Below are 19,877 nucleotides of genomic sequence, written 5' to 3' on the forward strand. Positions count from 1 at the left end.
TTTCCTTTCAGGATGAAGATTATTTTCGGAATATTTCCCCATTATGCACCGTTTGGGGTATTTATACCCAAAAACCTCTGATATCTTTAAAACTACTTGTCCGATTTACGCGAAACTTGTTTCATTCTGTTCGTATTAACATTTCAGGGTAAACTTAATTCATAGTATATAGTATTTTTCCATTATGCTCCATTGCAAGCAAGCAAGCAAGCAAACAAGATTCAAACTAACCTTTAATGTATTATCGATAGATGGCGAAAGTGCAGATAATTTTTGACTTACCTTTATTATATGTGTGTGTGTGTTACTCAAAGGACATAACGAGTATGTCTACCTGCTGGAAATAACAGTCAAAACTCTTATTCAAACACTGATAATAACTACAGAAATCAGCCATCTGTGAGTATACGGGTTGAGAAAATCATTCAACATACCAATATAGCATCCATCTATATATTCTCTAGTGTTTGGACTCACGTGGACCGGTTTCTGGACTGGCATTATAGCCTCCCCCTCTTCAGCACGTGTTAACACAATGAAAAATCCGCCAACCTCTCACGTTGAAGTCTGCGCTGCAACTGATTTGTTTTACACCAAATCGTAGCATTTTCAGCAGAAACTATTATTATCTAGGATAAAATGATTAATATATATTCCCTATTCTTTGATTTCCTTTTCCCCCACTTAACTTGTCTCTTCCTCTCTCTCTCTCATTCTTCATTCTCTCTCTCCCCCTCACCATTCTTCATGGTCTCCTCGCACTATTCCCCTTCTTCTCTCCCTTCCTCTTGCTCCTCCTCCCCCCTTCCCGTCGTCCACCCGCGACGATACTTCCGCCCTGACTGCTAACTGTCTTTCTAGCCTGCCTTTCAAGGTAACTGGACGACTTTTCCTGCTCTCTCGTCATTCACAAAAAATTCTGCGTTTGCAATACTTTTTTCGTTCGGCGTCAACAGCCCTTCTTATCTTGTTTTCCCTGTCCTGTCTTTTACTGTTATATATATTTTTTTACTGTTTATATATTTTTTTACTGTTTTTATTTTTTTGTACTGTCGTTACTGTCCTGTTTTTTCACCCTTTTTTTTACCATTTTTTTACCATTTTTTACCCCTCTGCGAAAAGATCTCAGAATTTTAATTGATTTGCTTTTCGCAGGAAGGAAAGTTTCTTGTCGAAGATATGTTTCGCTTTTATCCTTCGAAACGTAGAGTAGATGAAACCATAGCAACTGAAGAAGGGGTTTTTTCTTTGTGTTAACTGTCCTGTACTCCATTTTTTGTTGTTTTTAAAAAAATGTCCAATTCCTTTGGTTTGTGTCTATGTTTTCGTTTCTCATTGTGTTCGACGTCCCTTTGGTGTCCTGTACTCATATATGCGTGTATATGTACATGTAGAGGTAGGTACGTACATATATGTTTATATATATGCATATGTTTTATTTCATTTATTAATATATATATATATATATATATACGCGCATACACGTATGTATACACGCACATGCACACACACGCGCGTATTTATTTACATGTATAATTCTTTCTACTATAAATTTTGCGAGGGAACACCAGGCGATTAAACTTAGCCCAGTGTTCAACAGCTATTTATTTTATCAACCTCGAAAAGATGAATGCAAAGTCGATATCGGTTGGAATTTGAACTCAGAACATAAAACCGGAAGAAGTGTCGCTAAACATTTTGTCTGGCTGGCAAACATTTCTGCCAGCTCACCGCTTAATATATATATATAAGAAATGAAGATGAATAGCTTGCCAATAGTTCAGTTCAGGATGCAAATGCTTCAATAACCTAGTGAATTGTTTACATACGATAAGTTACGTGTGATGTAATACTGAATAATTTTCATTATATGCTAAATCACCAAACCGATCTGTCTACCAACGATCGAAAACGCTTGAAGAAATGACTGTGATTTAGTATATAAAACAATGTAAATTATGTAATATCACATCATATAACGTAATACTTCGAGTACAAATAAATTGCCATGCCATTGAAACATTAGTTTCATGAATTCAACTATTGACTATTCATCTTCATGTGTTATATTATTTTAACCGCCTGACATGTACAACAAACGTTGTTACAGAATGGCTAACAGCATTCAAGTAATTGAGACTGCGTCCATTACACTATCGACCGAATGATTAACGAAGAATAATCATCAATATCTCTACAGAGTATAACATTTTGGAGTTGTTCGGAAGTTAATGACCACGATTATTAAGATCCAAATCGATTGATGCACATACATTGCGATGGACCGGCGTCCCGTCCGGGGAAGAATATATACGCCAGCGAAACCGGCCCTTTTCTCCTTACGGACTAATGACACACTCGTGCGTATAGATACACATTTTCTTGACTCACAAAGCAGACGTAATAAATAACCAACATCACAAGATTCCCTGAACGGGAACACCGGCTCGAAGCAAGGTGCCAACTATTTTGATGGGAAGGAAAAAGGAAAAAGTTGGCTGGTGCTTTATTTTATCGATCCCGAACGTAAGGAGGGTGGAAGAAACGCTGCTAAGCACTTTGTCCGGAATGCTAACGATTCTACCTGCCAACAGCCTTATACATATATAAACACACACGTAAAGACGCACGTATGTATATTTGTCTGTATCGTCATTTTTTGGCATCTTGGCCCAAATCGTCTTCTCATAGTGGTGGAGGCCTTTCCGTTCTCCCGGATGCCACTTATTAACTACACGGGTCCACCTTTCATCTGTGAACCTCGCGACATTTCCCGCCCTTCGGTGTCTTACGGTTACGTCGTACACTCCGCTCCGTTCTCGAATGATCTCATTTTGCATACGCTCTCACAGTATTCCTACTAAGGTATTTTCGTGGTTCTTTGTGTCGTAACCAATCGATGTTCTTCCCTCTTCATAGAAGCCCACGTCTTACTTGCGTCTAAGAGCGCATCCTTTGTTGAGGTTAAACACCTTCCATTCTCCCCTTATTTTCTTCGCGATTTCAGCATCTATCTCTCGACGCATTTTCACTGTGTATCCCAAGTAGAAGTACTCCTCGATTTCATCGCCCTCCCCACCTCTGTCCAGCGTTTTTGCTACGTTCTGAGACCGCATGTATCTTATTTTCGTGCGACTCGCTTTGTGGTCTTCTGCTGAACTATGATGCAGGCTGCAAAGGAATGAAAAAGTCTAAAAGATGCAGGAGAGAGCTGGCACTCTAAGGGTTAGAGGTGATAGCACAAAAGAACAAGAACAGGCTCAGAGTGACAAAGGGTATGCAAAACATTCTACACGAACCTTCTTAAATCATCACTGATGATCGATTCTCCACTGTCACCTATTCTGGTCAGAGAAACTGAAAATGCCTTCAAGCTGATGCAGAAAGACAAAGCTCCAGGGGAAAATGGCATATCAAGGTGCGAAGGTGAAGAGCGGTAAAAAGTCTACCCACGAGCACATCGACTACGAAGCGGTGACAGGAGTGAAAATCAACCGGGAAAAGTCAGTGGGCTTGCGGCTCGGCACCTGGAGAAGCAAGCCCTTGCCGTCCACCAGCGCCTCCGTCGTGGGACGCTGGACCGACGGTCCGGACCTCCAAATGGAGAACTGAAACGAGATAACGAGTAGGGTGGTCACACTCGCCCGGCAATGGGCCGAGAGGAAACTGTCCCTAAAAGGTCGGGCGGAGGTGGTGAACATCGCGTCCGTCATCAACTACCGCTTGACCATCGTGCTTTCTCCCGACCCTACCATCATCAAACTAGAACGCATTCTCTTCCGCTTCTTGTGGAAAGGATCCGTCCCGATGGTCAGGCGATCCATTTGCTGTCAACACCCGTTAAAAGAAGGGCTGGGCATGCCGTGGTTGATGATGCGCAGACACGCGCTGAGACTGCGACATCTCTGGCTCTACGTAGACGACGGTGAACAGATGTGGTCGCCGTTTGTGAGGCACGCTTTCCCGCAACTCGTCTCCATGATCGAACTGCAGTCGTGGATCAAAAAGAGGCCGAGGAAGGGCGAATGGCACCGCGAGTGTCGCGTTGCTCTCAAGCAACTATGTCGTCCCGGGTCAAGCTTGAGCGACTTCAACACAACCAAAGCATTCTATAGAGGATTAGTGGAGGGGAAGTACGACGACGAGCTCGGTGTGAACCTGGGCGTCGACGAGGAATACCTGACCCGCCTGTTCAAGACGACTTTCGGGCCAGGACCTATGAACAACTTCCAGAGATCCCTGGCCTGGCAGTGCTACCGAGAAGCGCTACCCGTTCGGAATAAGCTCTACAGACACGGGGCCGACCTCCGGTCAGAACGACGAAACCGTTCTGCACGCACTCGTGCAGTGTCCAAACGTTTGCGACCAGTGGGCTTATGTCGAACGACTGCTGTCAAGTGTGGGACGAGTCGGTTTATCAGCCAAGTCTCTCGTCACGCCTCCTTCCTTCAAACGGGAAGGAAGAGCTATTTTCATCATGCTTGTGACTATGGTGAAAGAATGTATCTGGTGGACGCGTCTGAAAGGATTAGAGACAAACACTTTCCTCTCTGGTCAATCTTTCATCAACTTCTTCAAGTATCACTTGAAAAAGGAAAGTGAGAGTAGAGAGGCAAGTTTTGTCTAGTGAATGTTTCAAAAAAAGATGGGTGAATGTAGCAAGGATGGCACGTATGAATGACGAAGCCACCTTGAGCATAAGCCTATGAATCCGGAAAAATTTAAAACAGATTTACTTGCAAATAAATGTTAACATGTGACATTATTAACCGAGGTTACCGTGGTCTTTTCTTCCACGAATAAACCTTATCCGTTTCCCCCTTTACATCATGACATTTCTGTGATACACGATCCCTTTTGGTCGAAAACCTACTTCCGCCTTTTTTTTTTTCTCCCCCAAAAGAAAAGCTCTACTTTGTAATCTGTCCCGCCTGTGTTCAGCCCCGTGTGGCTAATAAAGAAACCTAAATATACACATACGTATAGCTTGTGTGGACAGTTAGATGTGCGACTACTACTGTTAAAGCCCCACATAGATTGCTATTATTGTTGTTGTTGTTGTTATCCAGTCAGCTTCCAGTGTTAGTTGTTAGTCAACGACTTTACTTAGTAATGTTACTAGTTATGATATACAGAACACATGCAAGGGTGAAGTTAAGATAAGCACAAGCACTTGAGTTTATCTTAATTTTCCCCTACACACACACTCACATATATGTATGTATACATACACACACGTCATCATCTCATAAATACATTCCAAATTGCAGTAAGTTATCGGTGGAATGAGCTCGAGGATGTGTATGAGAGAGAGAGAGAAAGAGAGAAAATCGGGTTTATTTTTCTGTATGAGTGTCTAAAAAGTTGTGTAAATGGTACCGGTAATTTGGTTCACTGGGCGAATTTATGTGTTATTGGGCTCAATATATATATAAAAAAAGTTGTGTGTGTGTATATAATTTCTCGATGAATGAATCGATCCCAGGACTTATTTCTAAGACTAGCACTTATTCTAACGGTCTCTTTGCCAAACTGCTAGGTTACGGCTACGTCAACACCAGTTGTCAAGCGGGGATGGAAAACAGACACACACACACGAGCTTTCTGTCAACCAAATCCACTTGCAAGGCTTTGGTTAGCCCGAGGTTATAGAAGACACTTGCCCAAGGTGCCATGCAGTGAGACTGAACCCAGAGCCATGTAGTTGGTAAGCAAACGTCTTACCATACAACCACGATATTTCTTCTATGACTTGAGAAAAAAAAACAAGATTGTATTTTATTAATTCGTACTTCTAACATCTTTCATAATACAAGAAGGATATTTAATTGGGGTCATTAAATACTGGAATTAAGTTGATGTAATTAAGCATTTGAAAGAGTTATTTGTTGTAGAGAATCATTCAAAAGTCTAATTGGAAAAGCAAGATGAAAAAGTAGCAAAAGGTAGCAAATTGGCCGACAGGGATGAATATGGTTTCAACAAATATGATAGCCCTATCGATAAGGAGCTGGTGACCAGCGACCAGCAGTTCATATCTTACAACTGCAATTGTGGTCAGTTGAGAAACTTTACTGCTGAAAACCCAGAGTAATGTTACTCACTGGTGAGTATCAAAAAATTTTGTGCTGTTGATGTTGAATCTGTTTTGCATGCAAGTAGAAAGAAACGTTCAAAAACTACTTCCATAAAGATGATCTCCTGTGTGTATGACGGATATCGAACGCAGTTGATATCAGATCACTGAGACAATAAATCGTTAAATCCGATAGTTTGTTGCATCTTATAAATTAATAATTTTCTTTCCATCCTCCATCCTCACATCCAGATACGATTTTATTAAAATCTGTTTACGTCAGCAGATTGTTTCGACTTCATTCAGATTAAAACAAGAAAAAGACTGCAAATGGCCCAGAGCAGCAATAAAGAATTATTTCTGCCACGACATTACTTTCATCTTATGGTTCTCCTCGGATTTGTAGTTTAGCCCTTGGTTAGCTGCAGCCCAGTGTACCTACGATCAAAAGGTATTCTACCCACAACCATTTCATTTTTTCTATCTCCTCCTCCAATTAAGATTTCTGAAAACACATTGTTTAAAGAGTTCATTCCTTTCCTTAAACCAATCAAGTATGAAGTGAGAGAAACTAGCTTGCTATTTCTAGCAGATCAAACGATCATGCAGAGGCAATCTCATTAGCTTGTCTCAACCCAGTGAAGGTTCTTGGCATGGAATCTTAGAAACCATTCATACTTTTTACAAAGAAATGGATTTTTTTCTAGTGAGTTTATGTTGGTGTTTGTCACCCAAAAGCAACGTTTTGGAAAGCAAAAGCCAGTTGACAATAAATGGCATTTTTTTTTTTTTGTTAAACAAGAATAGATTGAAAGCAGATAATGTAGAGAAAGAAGTCAAGCAATGGTTTTTATGTCTCACATCAGATATTTTACTCTTTTTACACATGTACATGGGGGTGGGGTGGGGTGGGGCCAAGGAGATGGGCACTACAAGAATCTCTTTTCTGGCAACAGGACCAGCTGTTTGTTGGAGGCCACAAAAAAAGGAGCAGGGGTGGGTGGGAAGGAGGCTGCAGCAAAGTTGTTTTCAAATCAAAGGAAACTGCTAGAGAAAATAAAGGGAGAAAGAGAGTTACAATAATAGCCAGAAATATCAGCTATGGCTTAGAATTTCACAGCAAAAACTCTAAAAGTAACAATAATTGATTGATTAAGGGTGTATGTGCATGCTTCAGTTTATCAGAGGTTAACTTATTAAGAAGTAAACACACAACATTAACGTCTCAATCATTTTAGAAAACTGTTTTGGGGCTCAAACACTTGAGCAATATTTTCAGACTAATCAAGTTGATTTGGTTTTAGGTAAATTCATTTATTTTCCAGTTTACAGAGATTGGTTCCTTTCTAAATAACCATGTATTTGGTGAGAACTGAAGCAACGGTTTCATTCTTTTTTTCTTTTTTTTTGTCTCAAATCAAGCTCTATCACATTTGAGTAGAAAGTGAAATGTGAGAATAGAAAGAATTCAACAGAAGAGTTTACAAGAAAATATAATCCACAACACATCTATGTACACACACTTCTTCAGGGTTCTGACTTCTGTTCTTGTAGTAGAATTTCCAGTTTGTAACTTAGTCAAAAATAAAATCAACTATTCTCTCATTATAGTGGAAAGCAAAACATTTATAAATAACCTTTCTTAACGAACAGATAATAGGAGGGGCAGGAAAACTTTAAAAACTAGCAATTACTAAATTTGTCTGATCAGTTGAACAACTGAAAGGTTCACCAACCATTATTGATTAAAAGGGTTAATTCAGATAACGAATCATGCCACCTTGGATGTTTTTAAATTTAAAACTTCTCCGTCATCCACAAAACTACTACACTTAATGAAGAAACACTGATGTAGGGCGCTGATTAAAATATTATTTTAACAGCTTCACATTTAAGGCAAAGCAATTCTTTATTTTAATTAATAGCATTTATAAGGAATTAAGGATATTCAATGTTATATCCAAGATATCTGCTAAAAAGAAAGTGGGCTATTTGTCCAAGAGGAACTGGAGAAATAGCCAAACTAAGAGGAGACTGCTAGCAGCCACAGATATTTATAAGGCAATGGACAGCCAAAAATACATCCATTAAACTACAGGAAAGAACACTGCAAGCAATGATACTGCTCTTCCAGATTGTTAGCATTATACATAGCATTATCTAGTTAAGAGAAAAATCAAACAAGGTTTAAGTAGGGACATTCGCGTGTGTGTGTGTGTATAGGAAAAGGTTGGCAGTGATGTTGACATTTTGCCAAGAACCTTTTTCTTAGAGAATTTGAGGCAAAACTTTGAAAATCACTATCAACTTTTAACCTTGGAAAAATAAATATAATATTCATAAATGTGTTGAGTGATTTCTTTTTCAATTAATAGCTTGATTGCTTTCATATATGATTGTACAGTAAAAATAAAATAGCATATATATATATATATATACATATATATATATATATATATATATACATATATATATATATATATTGCCACCTGCTTTATAAATAAACAGCTTAAAGTTGTGTTAACTTTCTTTCATTGTTTGGCCAATTTCAGAGCAGTCCTAAAAAAAATTGCACTTTGAGAAGATTCTTTCTTTAAATCCAGATGACAAACAGAAACTAGAATACCAGTGATTGTTTGTTTGGAAATAAAAATGAATGAAATTGCAAAGAAAGAATCAGAGGACATACATTTTGTACAATTTGACAAAAAGTAAAATTAATTGAAGGTACGGATTTGTGAGGCTTACGCAGCAAACTCTTATAACTACTGTCTGCAGTCTTCAGTTGCTATTAATGTTGGTAAGAACCAAAAAAAAAAAAAAAATCAACAAAATGCTTACAAAGACATAATTCAAAGTTTGTGGTTTATAAAGTAAGAAGAGAGTGAGTAGAGATGGCTAAACAGAAGAGGAGCTTGAAAAATTTCAATAATGGAAAAAGGGAGTTTTTATTGAAACAGGACATATAGTGTTTCAGGGCTCTAAATATTACATATATATATATATATATATTATATATATATATATATATATATATAATATATATATATATATATATATATATACACACGCACAAATACTGATGTGTGTATGTGTTTATATATATATATATGTATGTATGCATATATACATGTGTACATATATATTGACACAGATATATACATATGCCTACACACACGATATCTATACACTCTCACCCATAAATGTGTGTGTATTTTATATATATATATATGCATGTAGAGATACACATATGCATGCTATTTTTAGTTTTGCTGTAAATTGCTTTAAATACATACATTTTATTTAGATATATATATATATAATATATATATATATTATATATATATATTATATATATATATATATAAACATTTTTGTTTTTAATTGGAAAAAATTTACTTTTTTTCTAAAGTAATACTTAGTGAGAAGTTATGAAAAGTTGAGTGAGTCAATGAGAAGAGTGTGGAAGATTTTATTGTCAGCTGTGGATCGTCTGTCATCCAATAAAGCATAGAGAAAGACAATTGTAGGAAAAATACAACTTAATTTATAGTGGCTATGAAAAGTGAAAAGATTTTGATAAGCGCAAGGAAGATGAGATTTTGGGTTGCTTGGAATATAAATGATTTATAGAAAACAGAAATATACATGGTTATAAATAGGTTAAGGGTGTCATGAGCAAGGTGTTCTGCCTTTACAAATATAAAGCAATACATGGTTAGAGGGAAACTTGTTGTTTCAAAGGGAAACACTATTTTGATTTATCGACATATTCCAACTGTAGAAGATCACTATCTGCAGACAGGATTGAAGACACAGCCACACAGAGAAGACTAAGTTCACAAACATAGAACAGGCCTAATTGAAGTAGAGTTGTATTATGTATACAATTGATTTTAATAGTCATAATAAAACAAAGCTTCAGACAAATTAAAAATAAAAGAATAATTGTAATGTTGGTGAGAGTAGCATAATGAATAAAACCTTTGGTAAATAGCTCAATTGATTTTGCTTCCAAACAAAGAAAAACTATAAATGAGAGGGCTTTTACTGTTTAACACTATCTTTTTGGGTTTTTTTTAGAATTGAAGTAAAATAAGTGAGATGGGAGACAATAGATTACAAGGGGAGGGGGCATTTACAAGTGAAATGGAAGGATTCCAACACCCCATCTCCCCCTCTTTTAGAAAATATATATAAATAAAACTGAAGAGTTTAATCTGTCAAAAGTTAACAGGAAACCAGTTCATTAATTATGGTTTGATGCTAATCAAACTAAACGAGGAACAAAAGACTTTGATCTTCATGTTACTGTTTCAATAATTTTACATTATAAGAGGAGGAGAGAAAAACGGCAACATATATGCCTTTGGGTAGGGTTTAAGAAATTGTTAATACACCATGGTACAACCCAACCATCCATTCACACACACACACACAACACACACACACACACACACACACACACACACACACACAGAACGTAGCTCCCCTATATAGACATTGTGTATGGCCCCAGAGATTAAAAATGGAGTAAATTCAAACTGACGCAAGCTTTATAAATTAGGGGACAAGTTTATAAACATGTACAAAATTCCTGATAGTAATTTATGTCTGCAACAGTTAATTGGTAATAATATAAATAAAGAAAAAAAGATAATGATAATTAAAGGGAGGAAAGGCAAAGCTTCAATAGCCACTTAGCAGTAAAAACTGAATTAAGCTATAAAACCAGACCAAATAACTTTTACAAATCCTAAACATTATTTATTCTCGTTTCATATATACAGTAATAAGCTACCATACAAAAAAAAAAAAAAATCAAACAAACAAACAAACAAAAAAAACTCAGAAATATAGACAGTTTATATGGAGGGATGAGAGGATCGCTCTTCTCCTCTGCAAATGGGTGGCGTAGCAATATCAGATTGCTCTGGTAGAAATATGAAGTTGCTTCAGCACAGCGATAGCCAGATTGCTGGCAGAAACCTTGGAATGCTCCCCCCCCCCACCCAGCTTAGTTGTATTGGTCTGTAGAGGCAGAAGCTGATTGCTTCAGCATAGCTTTAGAAGGCGCTGCCCTAGCAGAAGAAGAAGTATTACACTCGGGTCACCTAGTAGAGCAAATGTCAGGCCGTGTTGGCAGGAACATTAATAAGTGGTCCAGTAGAGAGCAAGAATAGGATTATCCAGGCAGAAACAGAACTCTGGTCTAGGAGAGCAATAGCAAGATGCTCTGGCAGAAAAAAAACAAAAAAAAAAAAAAAAAAAACATTAAATTGCTCCAACAGCTATACAGTAATGGCAATGGGGGGTGGGGGAGAGGGGAGAGAAAAAAAAAGAAAACAATGTAAATAACAGTAAGCATATGTAAAGAATAATGTAAAGGCTGGAAGTTATCTAATTTTGTGTCTGTATGCATGTGTGTGTGTGCATCAGAGAGAAAGAGTGAGAGAGAGTGAGAGAGAGAGAGAGAGAGAGTAAGATTTTAGCGAAAGGTAGCTGCTCAATTGTTAGAGAATGTATTAAAGAGGGCAGCACTAGCAGGAGGCACAACACCTTAGCCAGAGAGCAATACTGTTGTAAAGAGTCGAAGCCCTTCCCCCCCCTCCGCTGCCTCTCATTGTAAACACTGTTGCTGCTGCTGCTGGTCGCTGCAGTTTGAGGAGAAGAAGAATTTGCTGTTCATCAACAGTTCAATAACTGCTAAGCAGGCACGAGAGGAGAGTGGGGGAGAGGGAGAAAGGGAGAGAGGGGAGAGGGTAAGATCACAGAGCATTGTAGGCAAATAAGATTCAAGTGATGACTGACAAACAAGTGAGACAACAAGAGAGGTATTAGACAGGTGACATGATATGAGGAGGGGAGAGGGGGAAATTGTTGGTGTTTTTTGTTGTTGTTTATTGTTGTTGTTTTGTTTTTTTTTTTTTGTCTTGTATAAGCTTTGGTTGAAAACTTCCCAAATTTTATTGCAATAACCACACATAAACAACCAGTAAGCATCACGTATCAGCAGAGGCCAGTGGAGATTTGGAACCTTTTGAGCCATCTTTCTGTGACTGAGCCCGTTTTATGTAGAGTTTTAATAATTTCATCTGAAAGTAGAAGCAAAAAGCAAAAATATGTCAAAAACTAAATTATTACGAATTTCGCAAAATTACAACACGGACGAAATAAGGGAGGAGAAAGTGATGAGAGAGAATTTAAGGAGAAAAACTGCAGATATTCACCTTACTGTAATTCAACTGACTTAAATAGGGTCGTAAATTGTCACCAACTGCCATATAAATGGATACCAAGCAGAACACACTAGCCTTGCGAACTGTACTTTCAGAGTCATCATAGCTCTAGATGCAAAGAAATAAGATATATGGATATATACATATATACGTATAGAAGATATGTATGTGTGTACACACACACACACACACACAACTTTGTAATTACAAACGTAATTGTGTATTTCAAGAGAAAGCTGTACTTACTTTTAACAAACCAGGAACTATCTCTGTAAGAGAGGTTTCTAATTCCTCTTTGGGTAAGAGTTCTATAACCTGAAATAGAATTGTTTTATATATTTAAAAAAATTGCTATGAAAAAGAGGGAGAGAGAGAGAGATGGAATTTACCTGGTGTCACAAATATGAATAAATATATTTTTCAAGATAATATGCAGGTTTCAATTATGTTAGTGTGTGTGTGTGTTTGTGTGTGTACAACAGTGGCTGTGTGGTTAAGAACTTCCTTTTCCAACCACAAGGTTTCAGATTTTAAATCCAACTGCATAGCACCTTGGGCATGTGTCCTCAACAATAGCCCTAAGGTTAACCAAGGCCTTGTGAGAGGATTTAGCAGACAGAAACTGAAAGAAGCCCATCACGTGTGTGCGTGTGGGGGGGGGTACGCTTTCTTGTCTTGTGATCATGTGATAGTTAGGACTATGGGGAAATATTATTTTGCTTGGAAACAAGTTAGGGCTGGCAACAGGAAGAGCATCCCACCATCAAAGATCTGCTTCAATACCCATGCAAGCATAAAAAAGTGATGTTGATTTTATATATATATAATGTGCCGGTGGCACGTAAAAAGCACCCACTACACTCACAGAGTGGTTGGCATTAGGAAGGGCATCCAGCTGTAGAAACACTGCCAGATCAGACTGGAGCCTGGTGCAGCCTGCTGGCTTCCCAGACCCCGGTCGAAACTGTCCAACCCATGCTAGCATGGAAAGCGGACGTTAAACGATGATGATATATATAAAGACAATCAGTTGCCAATATTAACAAGATGTTGTTCTACCAAATCTCTGTCTTCAGCTTCCTTCTCAATGCCAAATTCCTGAATAAGAATAGGCACCAACCCCCAATATTGTGTGTGCAGTGCAGTCATTGAGGTATAACATGTTTCATTCCAAAGATGATTCTGCTCCTTCTGCTTGCATAGCTATTAACAATGGACATGAGTTTAGTAGGCTGTAAAAGAGAAAGCAATGTACCAACAGCATCAAACAGATTGAAATTTGATACCAGAAAATGAAAAGTTGCACCAAATAGAGGACAACCTCAATGGCAACCACAGCAGGTCGTAAAGCCCATCAGTGAGCAGCTGAAGGAGGTAGAGTCCAAAATCAGATGCGTGCTGCAGGAGGTCATCATATACAAGTCCTGTGTGATGAAGAGAGAGGTCAGTTCATGTCCAGTAAAACCCTCTGAACCTGATTATGTGACTCTCAACATCATGTGGACTCCTAGGTCTCTCTATTCAAACCCCTTAGATTATTGCAGCTGGGGTATCATTGGGAGGGTGACCCCCACAATGTCAAGAAGTCATGAGTGGCATGGGTGGAAGCCACTGATCCTAGCATGCAATCTGTCACTACATCAAGGCCACTGTTAGGGCAGAAAAGAAGTTTATTAAATGGTTGGTTCCTCTGAGGCAGACAGTTTGTGTGTGTGTGTGTGTGTGTGTTTGTGTGTGTGTGTGTGTGCTGTTTTTCTGAGAGCATGTATTTTTACTGCTTTTTTTTTTGTATTTTTTCTTCTTACATTTTGTTTTGATCTTGGTTGCCAGAATAAAACAAAGGGATACAGGGAATTAAATTGAAGAAGTTTAGGAAAATATTGTTTGTTGTCACAAATGAGATTTTTAGTAAATTTATGTAATAATTTTGAAAAGAATTAAAAGGGGGCACAAAAAAAAAAGAACTTTAAATCTTTATTTCAAGGTACCTTATTTTGCATCTTGATTGCAGCTAAAATAACTGGGTATTGCGAACTTTGGATGAGTGGATTAAGTATCCTAATGCTCTGTTCTGGGGGGATTACATTAGCCAGAGTTCCAGCACATTCTTCAGCTGCTTTCACAACCTAGAAAATATAAAGACATTAGCAACTGTGAGCTAAAACTAATACAAAAGAAAGAGCGTAACAATTATCAAACCAAATTCTAAGAATGTATGTTATAGAAAGCAGATTTGAAATATTAACAGAATATCAAGAATTTAGTTTAACCTTTTAGCATTTGGATTATTCTGTCAAATGTAATGTTTATTTATTCAAATTATTTTGAACTAGTGGGACCCGTGAATATTTCATGGAATTAATGGTAAACCTATTGGGTTATTTCTGTAAACTTTATCCAAAAGCCCTGAAGTGTAGCCTGTGTTGTGTCTGTACGGAAAGACAGTCGATCATCTGCTACTTTACGCACAATTTTAAAGACTTAATACACAGCACTCATAAAAAATATATTCACTTATTTTTCCATTTTTCCAAAAACAAAAAGATATCCCATACATATGATACAACCTTTGCCATGTAAATAAGTGTGAATATTTTGAGAAGACCCGGCAAGGCAAGTGAGACCATAACCTGTGGCCAGTGGTGTATAACCAGCCCACTTATGAGTACCCCTCATTCATTGGACAATAAACTTTGCTTGCAAAGACCTGCTGAGGCAAGTGAAATCAAAAATGTTGACTTGGCTCATGACAGTACCGCCTGATTGGCACTTGTGCCAGTGAAACATTAAAAGCATCATCCGAGTGTGATCATTGCCAGTGCCACCGGACTGGCTCCTGTGCAGGTGGCACATTAAAAACACCTTTGAGCATGGGTGTTGCCAGTACCGCCTGACTGGCCCTCATGCTGGTGGCACGTAAAAGCACCCACTACACTCTCAGAGAGGTTGGCGTTAGGAAGGGCATCCAGCAGTAGAAACTTTGCCAGATCAGATTGGAGCCTGGTGCAGCCTTCTGGCTCGCCAGTCCTCAGTCAAACTGTCCAACCCATACCAGCATGAAAAGCGGATGTTAAACAATGACGATGATTTCACGGAATTGCACATGTGTTAAGTGATCCGTGATAGAAAAGACTTAGTTCACTTAAATAAAAAATACACTTTTCACAATCCAATCACCACCACCTCCATCATCATATCTTTCTCTCTCTCTTTTTTTCTTTAACCTCACCATCAGAATATCACCCCTCTGCTAAAATTATTACGTCCCCCCCACTCTACCTCACATCATGGACATTTCTCTCTCTTTCCCTTCCACCAATAATGTGAAAGCATTACAATTACATTTCCTCTACCTCACGTCATGGACACTTCTCTCTCCCTCTTTTTCTCTCATCACATGAAAGTGTTACCAACAGGCTAAGTAATGCAACAACAAGCAGAATTATTATAAGATTAATCATGCATCAACATGTAGTTTTCAAAGTCCAATGATGTGATTGTTAATTTTTAGAATGACATTATAGGATAAGTATGGGAGGCCCGATCTGGCTAATTTGAATATAAAAGGATATTTGGGCTGGATATGGGGGCCCAGTTTAAATGCTAATTAATAGCTATAGGCAAATAACAAAAAGTAGGGCAATAAAATAAACTCACCTCTCGAATAAGATCTTTATGTGATTCTAATACTTTTAGAATAGTTAACTCTGCATAATCTTTAAATCGAGTTGGTTGGTTGTGCAAAATGTCTCTTAATACACACAAAGTGAGGCCTCGAATTTTATACTGAAAGGAAAAACAACAATAATAAGTCATCAGAGACGCAATTTGGAAGTAAAAGATTTTTGAACCGGAATAAGAAAAAAAGAAAAGTGTAACAAAACAATACTGACATCATCATCAGCTAAAGTTTCCAGAAGAATTAACAAAACTGGTTTGAAATGCTTGTCCCATAACTCTGTTTTTCCGTCTATAGCTAGCTTCATTAGTAAATGCATTGCATTCTTTCTCTCATCGTTGCTGGTGTAGAAAAGAAAAAAAAGGATATCAGAATTATATATATGAATCTATAATTCAAGCTGGGGTGGAGAGTTGTGAAATTATTAAAATTCATAAAACTGGGGCATCTTTATAAGACAATCAATTGAAGCAGGGGATTAAAAAAAACCAAAAGTCATTGGGAGATTTTTAGTCTTCTTCCAGGAGAAGAGAGTTGGGAAAATGAGCAGGTTTTGAAGACATTCTTTGATAGTTTTCTGCATTAGTTTGAGGGAGACTCTAAGATGTGATGGATGGATGAAATTGGGAGATATGAGATCAAAAACACTAATGCTTATAATGTGAGCAGACAACATAGTAATATATTACATGTGATATCATCAAATATCTGATAGCATTCAACCAAATCAAGAATGTTATTTCAGTAAACAAAACAAATATAAAAATCATCATTTAATATGTTTCCCATGCTGGCATGGGTTGGACAGTTTGAGAGGAGCTGGCAAATCAGAGGATGGCACCAAACTTTACTGCCTGCTTTGGTAAGGTTTCTACAGCTGGATGCCCTTCCTAACACTGACCACTTTACAGGGTGCACTGGGTGCTTTTCCTGTGGTGCCAGCATAAGCAAGGTCACCAAGTAACTTGCATGACAGATCTCCCCCCCCACCCCATCAACTGAGGAGAAGGAGTGAGTAATGAGAAGTTAGAGTATGAAGAGTGACACAGATATAGATATCTTGCAGTAAGGGAGACACATGGCTACTCCGGTTGTGGGGGTGGGGGTGTAAAAACAGTAGATTGAGTCAAATATTGAGCTCTTTGCAAAATAATGAAATAGTTACCGTGAATTGTGATTAGAAAGTTCTGTCAGAATTTCTTGGATTTGTTCATCTTGGTCTTGATTATTTCCTGCAACAGAATCAATCACAAGACATGTAAAGCTGGACGTGTGGCCGTAATTAACTGTACAGAAAGTTCATTAGAGGAGAAACGGTAAATGAGTGCAGAACAGACCAAGAAGGAAAACAGACACAGCATCAGCTGGTCGTTAACATAATTATGAAAACATGATGTTAAAATAATAAACATATTTATACTAAATTACAACAGAATGAAGTTGGGACATGACACAGTAAGATGGGGGGGGGGGATGATTACATACAATGATTTGTGAAGATGTCTCATAATAATCTAGTTTCTTACAAACATTACTAAACAAATAAAAATGTTCAAGTTGACAAAACAAATAAAACAAAAATGAGATGCTACATTTATAATTACGACCAATTAACTATGAGAGTCAACAAGGAGTTCTAACATTGCACCAAAATGGAGACAAAAATAAAAAGAACCAAATATTTGATTTCTACAGCAATCATCAAAATATTTCAACAAATACAACAGCAAATATCATACGATGAAAATCTGCCCAGCTTTACAAACTGATTGGGCAATAAAAATTTTAGGTTAAGAGACATGATAGATCCATGCAAGTTTGTACTGAACATTGTGGATTGTCAGGAAGCAATACTTTGGTACAAACATGAAATAAAACACCACTGAAAAACAACAACAAATCTAATTGCACAGACTGGGATGGGGGGAGGGGCACTTTCCTCATGATTAAACTATTTCGATTCCTTACACAAGATGCAATGGTAATGGTGTTAGTAAGACTATTCCACAGCTATGTAAAGAGAGATTGTCACTTAAAAGACACTAATATCAATGAATCATGCAAAACATGCAAGTGGAACAACATCTGTGAAATTATCTCGATAAAACCCCGAGTAAAGGGAAAGCAGTTTGAAAACATGTTGGTTAAGCCAACAGCAGAAACTCGGCTTGAAAGCAGCAACACAAACCTATGGAGGTTAAATCCTAAAGTGTTAACATCAATTCTACAAAACAATAGATTAGTGGAGCAAATCTTAGACAAAAAGATCCTCACATTTAAGTAGCAAAATAAAAACAAACAAACAGCAAAACTAAAGGTCAATTCAGTTTTATATTTAAGAGATGAGGAATTATTTACATTATTTACATTTGACAGATATTTGTCCTCATCTTGTTTGTTGTAAACACAACGCTTTGGCTGATATACCCTCCAGCCTTCATCAGGTGTCTTGGGGGAAATTTTGAACCTGGTTCAAGAGGTTGTCTTCATTACTTAAGAAAATGACCAGAGATGATGATAGAAAGAGAATCCAACAAGATCCGGAAAAGTGGTACATGAAAGAATTTGAAATGGTGAAGACACGCCGGATTAAGATTAAGACACCAGATTAAGAAGTTTATGAAAACTCAAAGGTCAGAGAATGAAGGCTGAAGTCTGTCACTCATCTGTGAAAGCAGTAACTGATGTAAGTAGCTGACATCTAGAAAGCTCTGAAGAAGCAGTACTGAACAAAGGTCTCAATTTTGCGACAACCATCAAGCGCATTCCATACTTGGACATAATAGCTCCTATTGAAGAGATAGCCATAAAGATACCAAAAGCTCAGGGAGATGAACTAAGGTGGAAAGTGAGACAGGTACTAGAAAAAGCGAAACTTCCCACACCAAACATCACTAAGGAAGAAACAGTCACTATTAAAAGACTTCAGAGTGACAATTCCATCATAATACTTCCAGTGGACAAGGGAAATGCTATAGTGGTGATGAACAAGTCTGATTATTTGGAAAACTGGCAAGTCTTATAAGTGATGGTAGCTACCACAAAGTAAAGAAAGACCCTACTTTGAAAACAGAGAGGAAGTTGTCACAGATCTTGATCAAGAACAAGGATCAGTTTACACCAATGAAGTACAGACAGCTGACTCAACATCACAGTAAACTACCACACATGTACAGTCTTCCTAAGATTCACAAGGATGGTATTCCATTAAGACATATAGTGAGCTGTAGAGATTCAGCATGTCATCCACTGGGCCGCTTCCTTGTGGATATAATCAGTCCATTAGCAGGAAAGTCAACATCATACGTGAAGAATTCCACCCACTTCACAGAATTGATCAAGGATACCCCCCTTGAATCCAACCAGATGTGATAAGCCTGTTCACCAAAGTCCCAACTGGTGAAGCACTATCGGTGATACAAGGAAAACTAGTGACACCCATCAAAAAGAACGCATTAGTAAACCAATAAGAAACTTGATGGAAATGGTGACCTTCTGTGTTGAAACTACCTACTTCAGTATGGACACTGATATACATCGACGAGAAGAGGATTTAGCTATGGGTTCGCCATTATCACCGATAATAGCCAATATATACATGGAATACTTTGAGAATTTGGCTTTAGGATCAACTAAAACCAACCCTATGTCTGCGATATGTTGATGGCACCTTCATATTCTGGCCCCACCAGGAAGATGTCCAAGTGCTGTTAGATCATGTGAAGTCAATAAAGCCATCCATACAGTTCACAATGGAAAAGGAAACAGACAAGCAGTTGGCATTCTTGGACGTATTAATAACACGCACCAAATATGGATTCAGGACCTCCGTATGCCGCAAGCCGACCTTCACTGGACAATACCTCAACTTCAAATCCCACCA

At 37.9% G+C, this 19,877-nt stretch overlaps 1 protein-coding gene across 18 annotated transcripts in view; it reads right to left on the reverse strand.

Annotated features, from left to right (window-relative positions):
* Positions 1-9,532: 9,532 nt before the first annotated feature.
* Positions 9,533-19,877, reverse strand: part of LOC115220933 (CLIP-associating protein 1-B) — a 202,631-nt gene continuing 192,286 nt past the window's right edge. For all 18 annotated transcript variants that reach the window (XM_036510251.1, XM_036510248.1, XM_036510240.1 and 15 more), the window contains 7 exons: positions 17,160-17,226; positions 16,209-16,335; positions 15,973-16,101; positions 14,304-14,441; positions 12,562-12,630; positions 12,307-12,423; positions 9,533-12,171 (listed from right to left, as the gene is read on the reverse strand). In XM_036510251.1, the coding sequence (XP_036366144.1) occupies positions 12,079-12,171; positions 12,307-12,423; positions 12,562-12,630; positions 14,304-14,441; positions 15,973-16,101; positions 16,209-16,335; positions 17,160-17,226 (740 nt within the window). In that variant the 3' untranslated portion in view covers positions 9,533-12,078. The remainder of the gene's footprint in view (positions 12,172-12,306; positions 12,424-12,561; positions 12,631-14,303; positions 14,442-15,972; positions 16,102-16,208; positions 16,336-17,159; positions 17,227-19,877) is intronic.

This window comes from Octopus sinensis, linkage group LG17 (assembly GCF_006345805.1).
Source record: "Octopus sinensis linkage group LG17, ASM634580v1, whole genome shotgun sequence".
Lineage (NCBI taxonomy): Eukaryota > Metazoa > Mollusca > Cephalopoda > Octopoda > Octopodidae > Octopus > Octopus sinensis.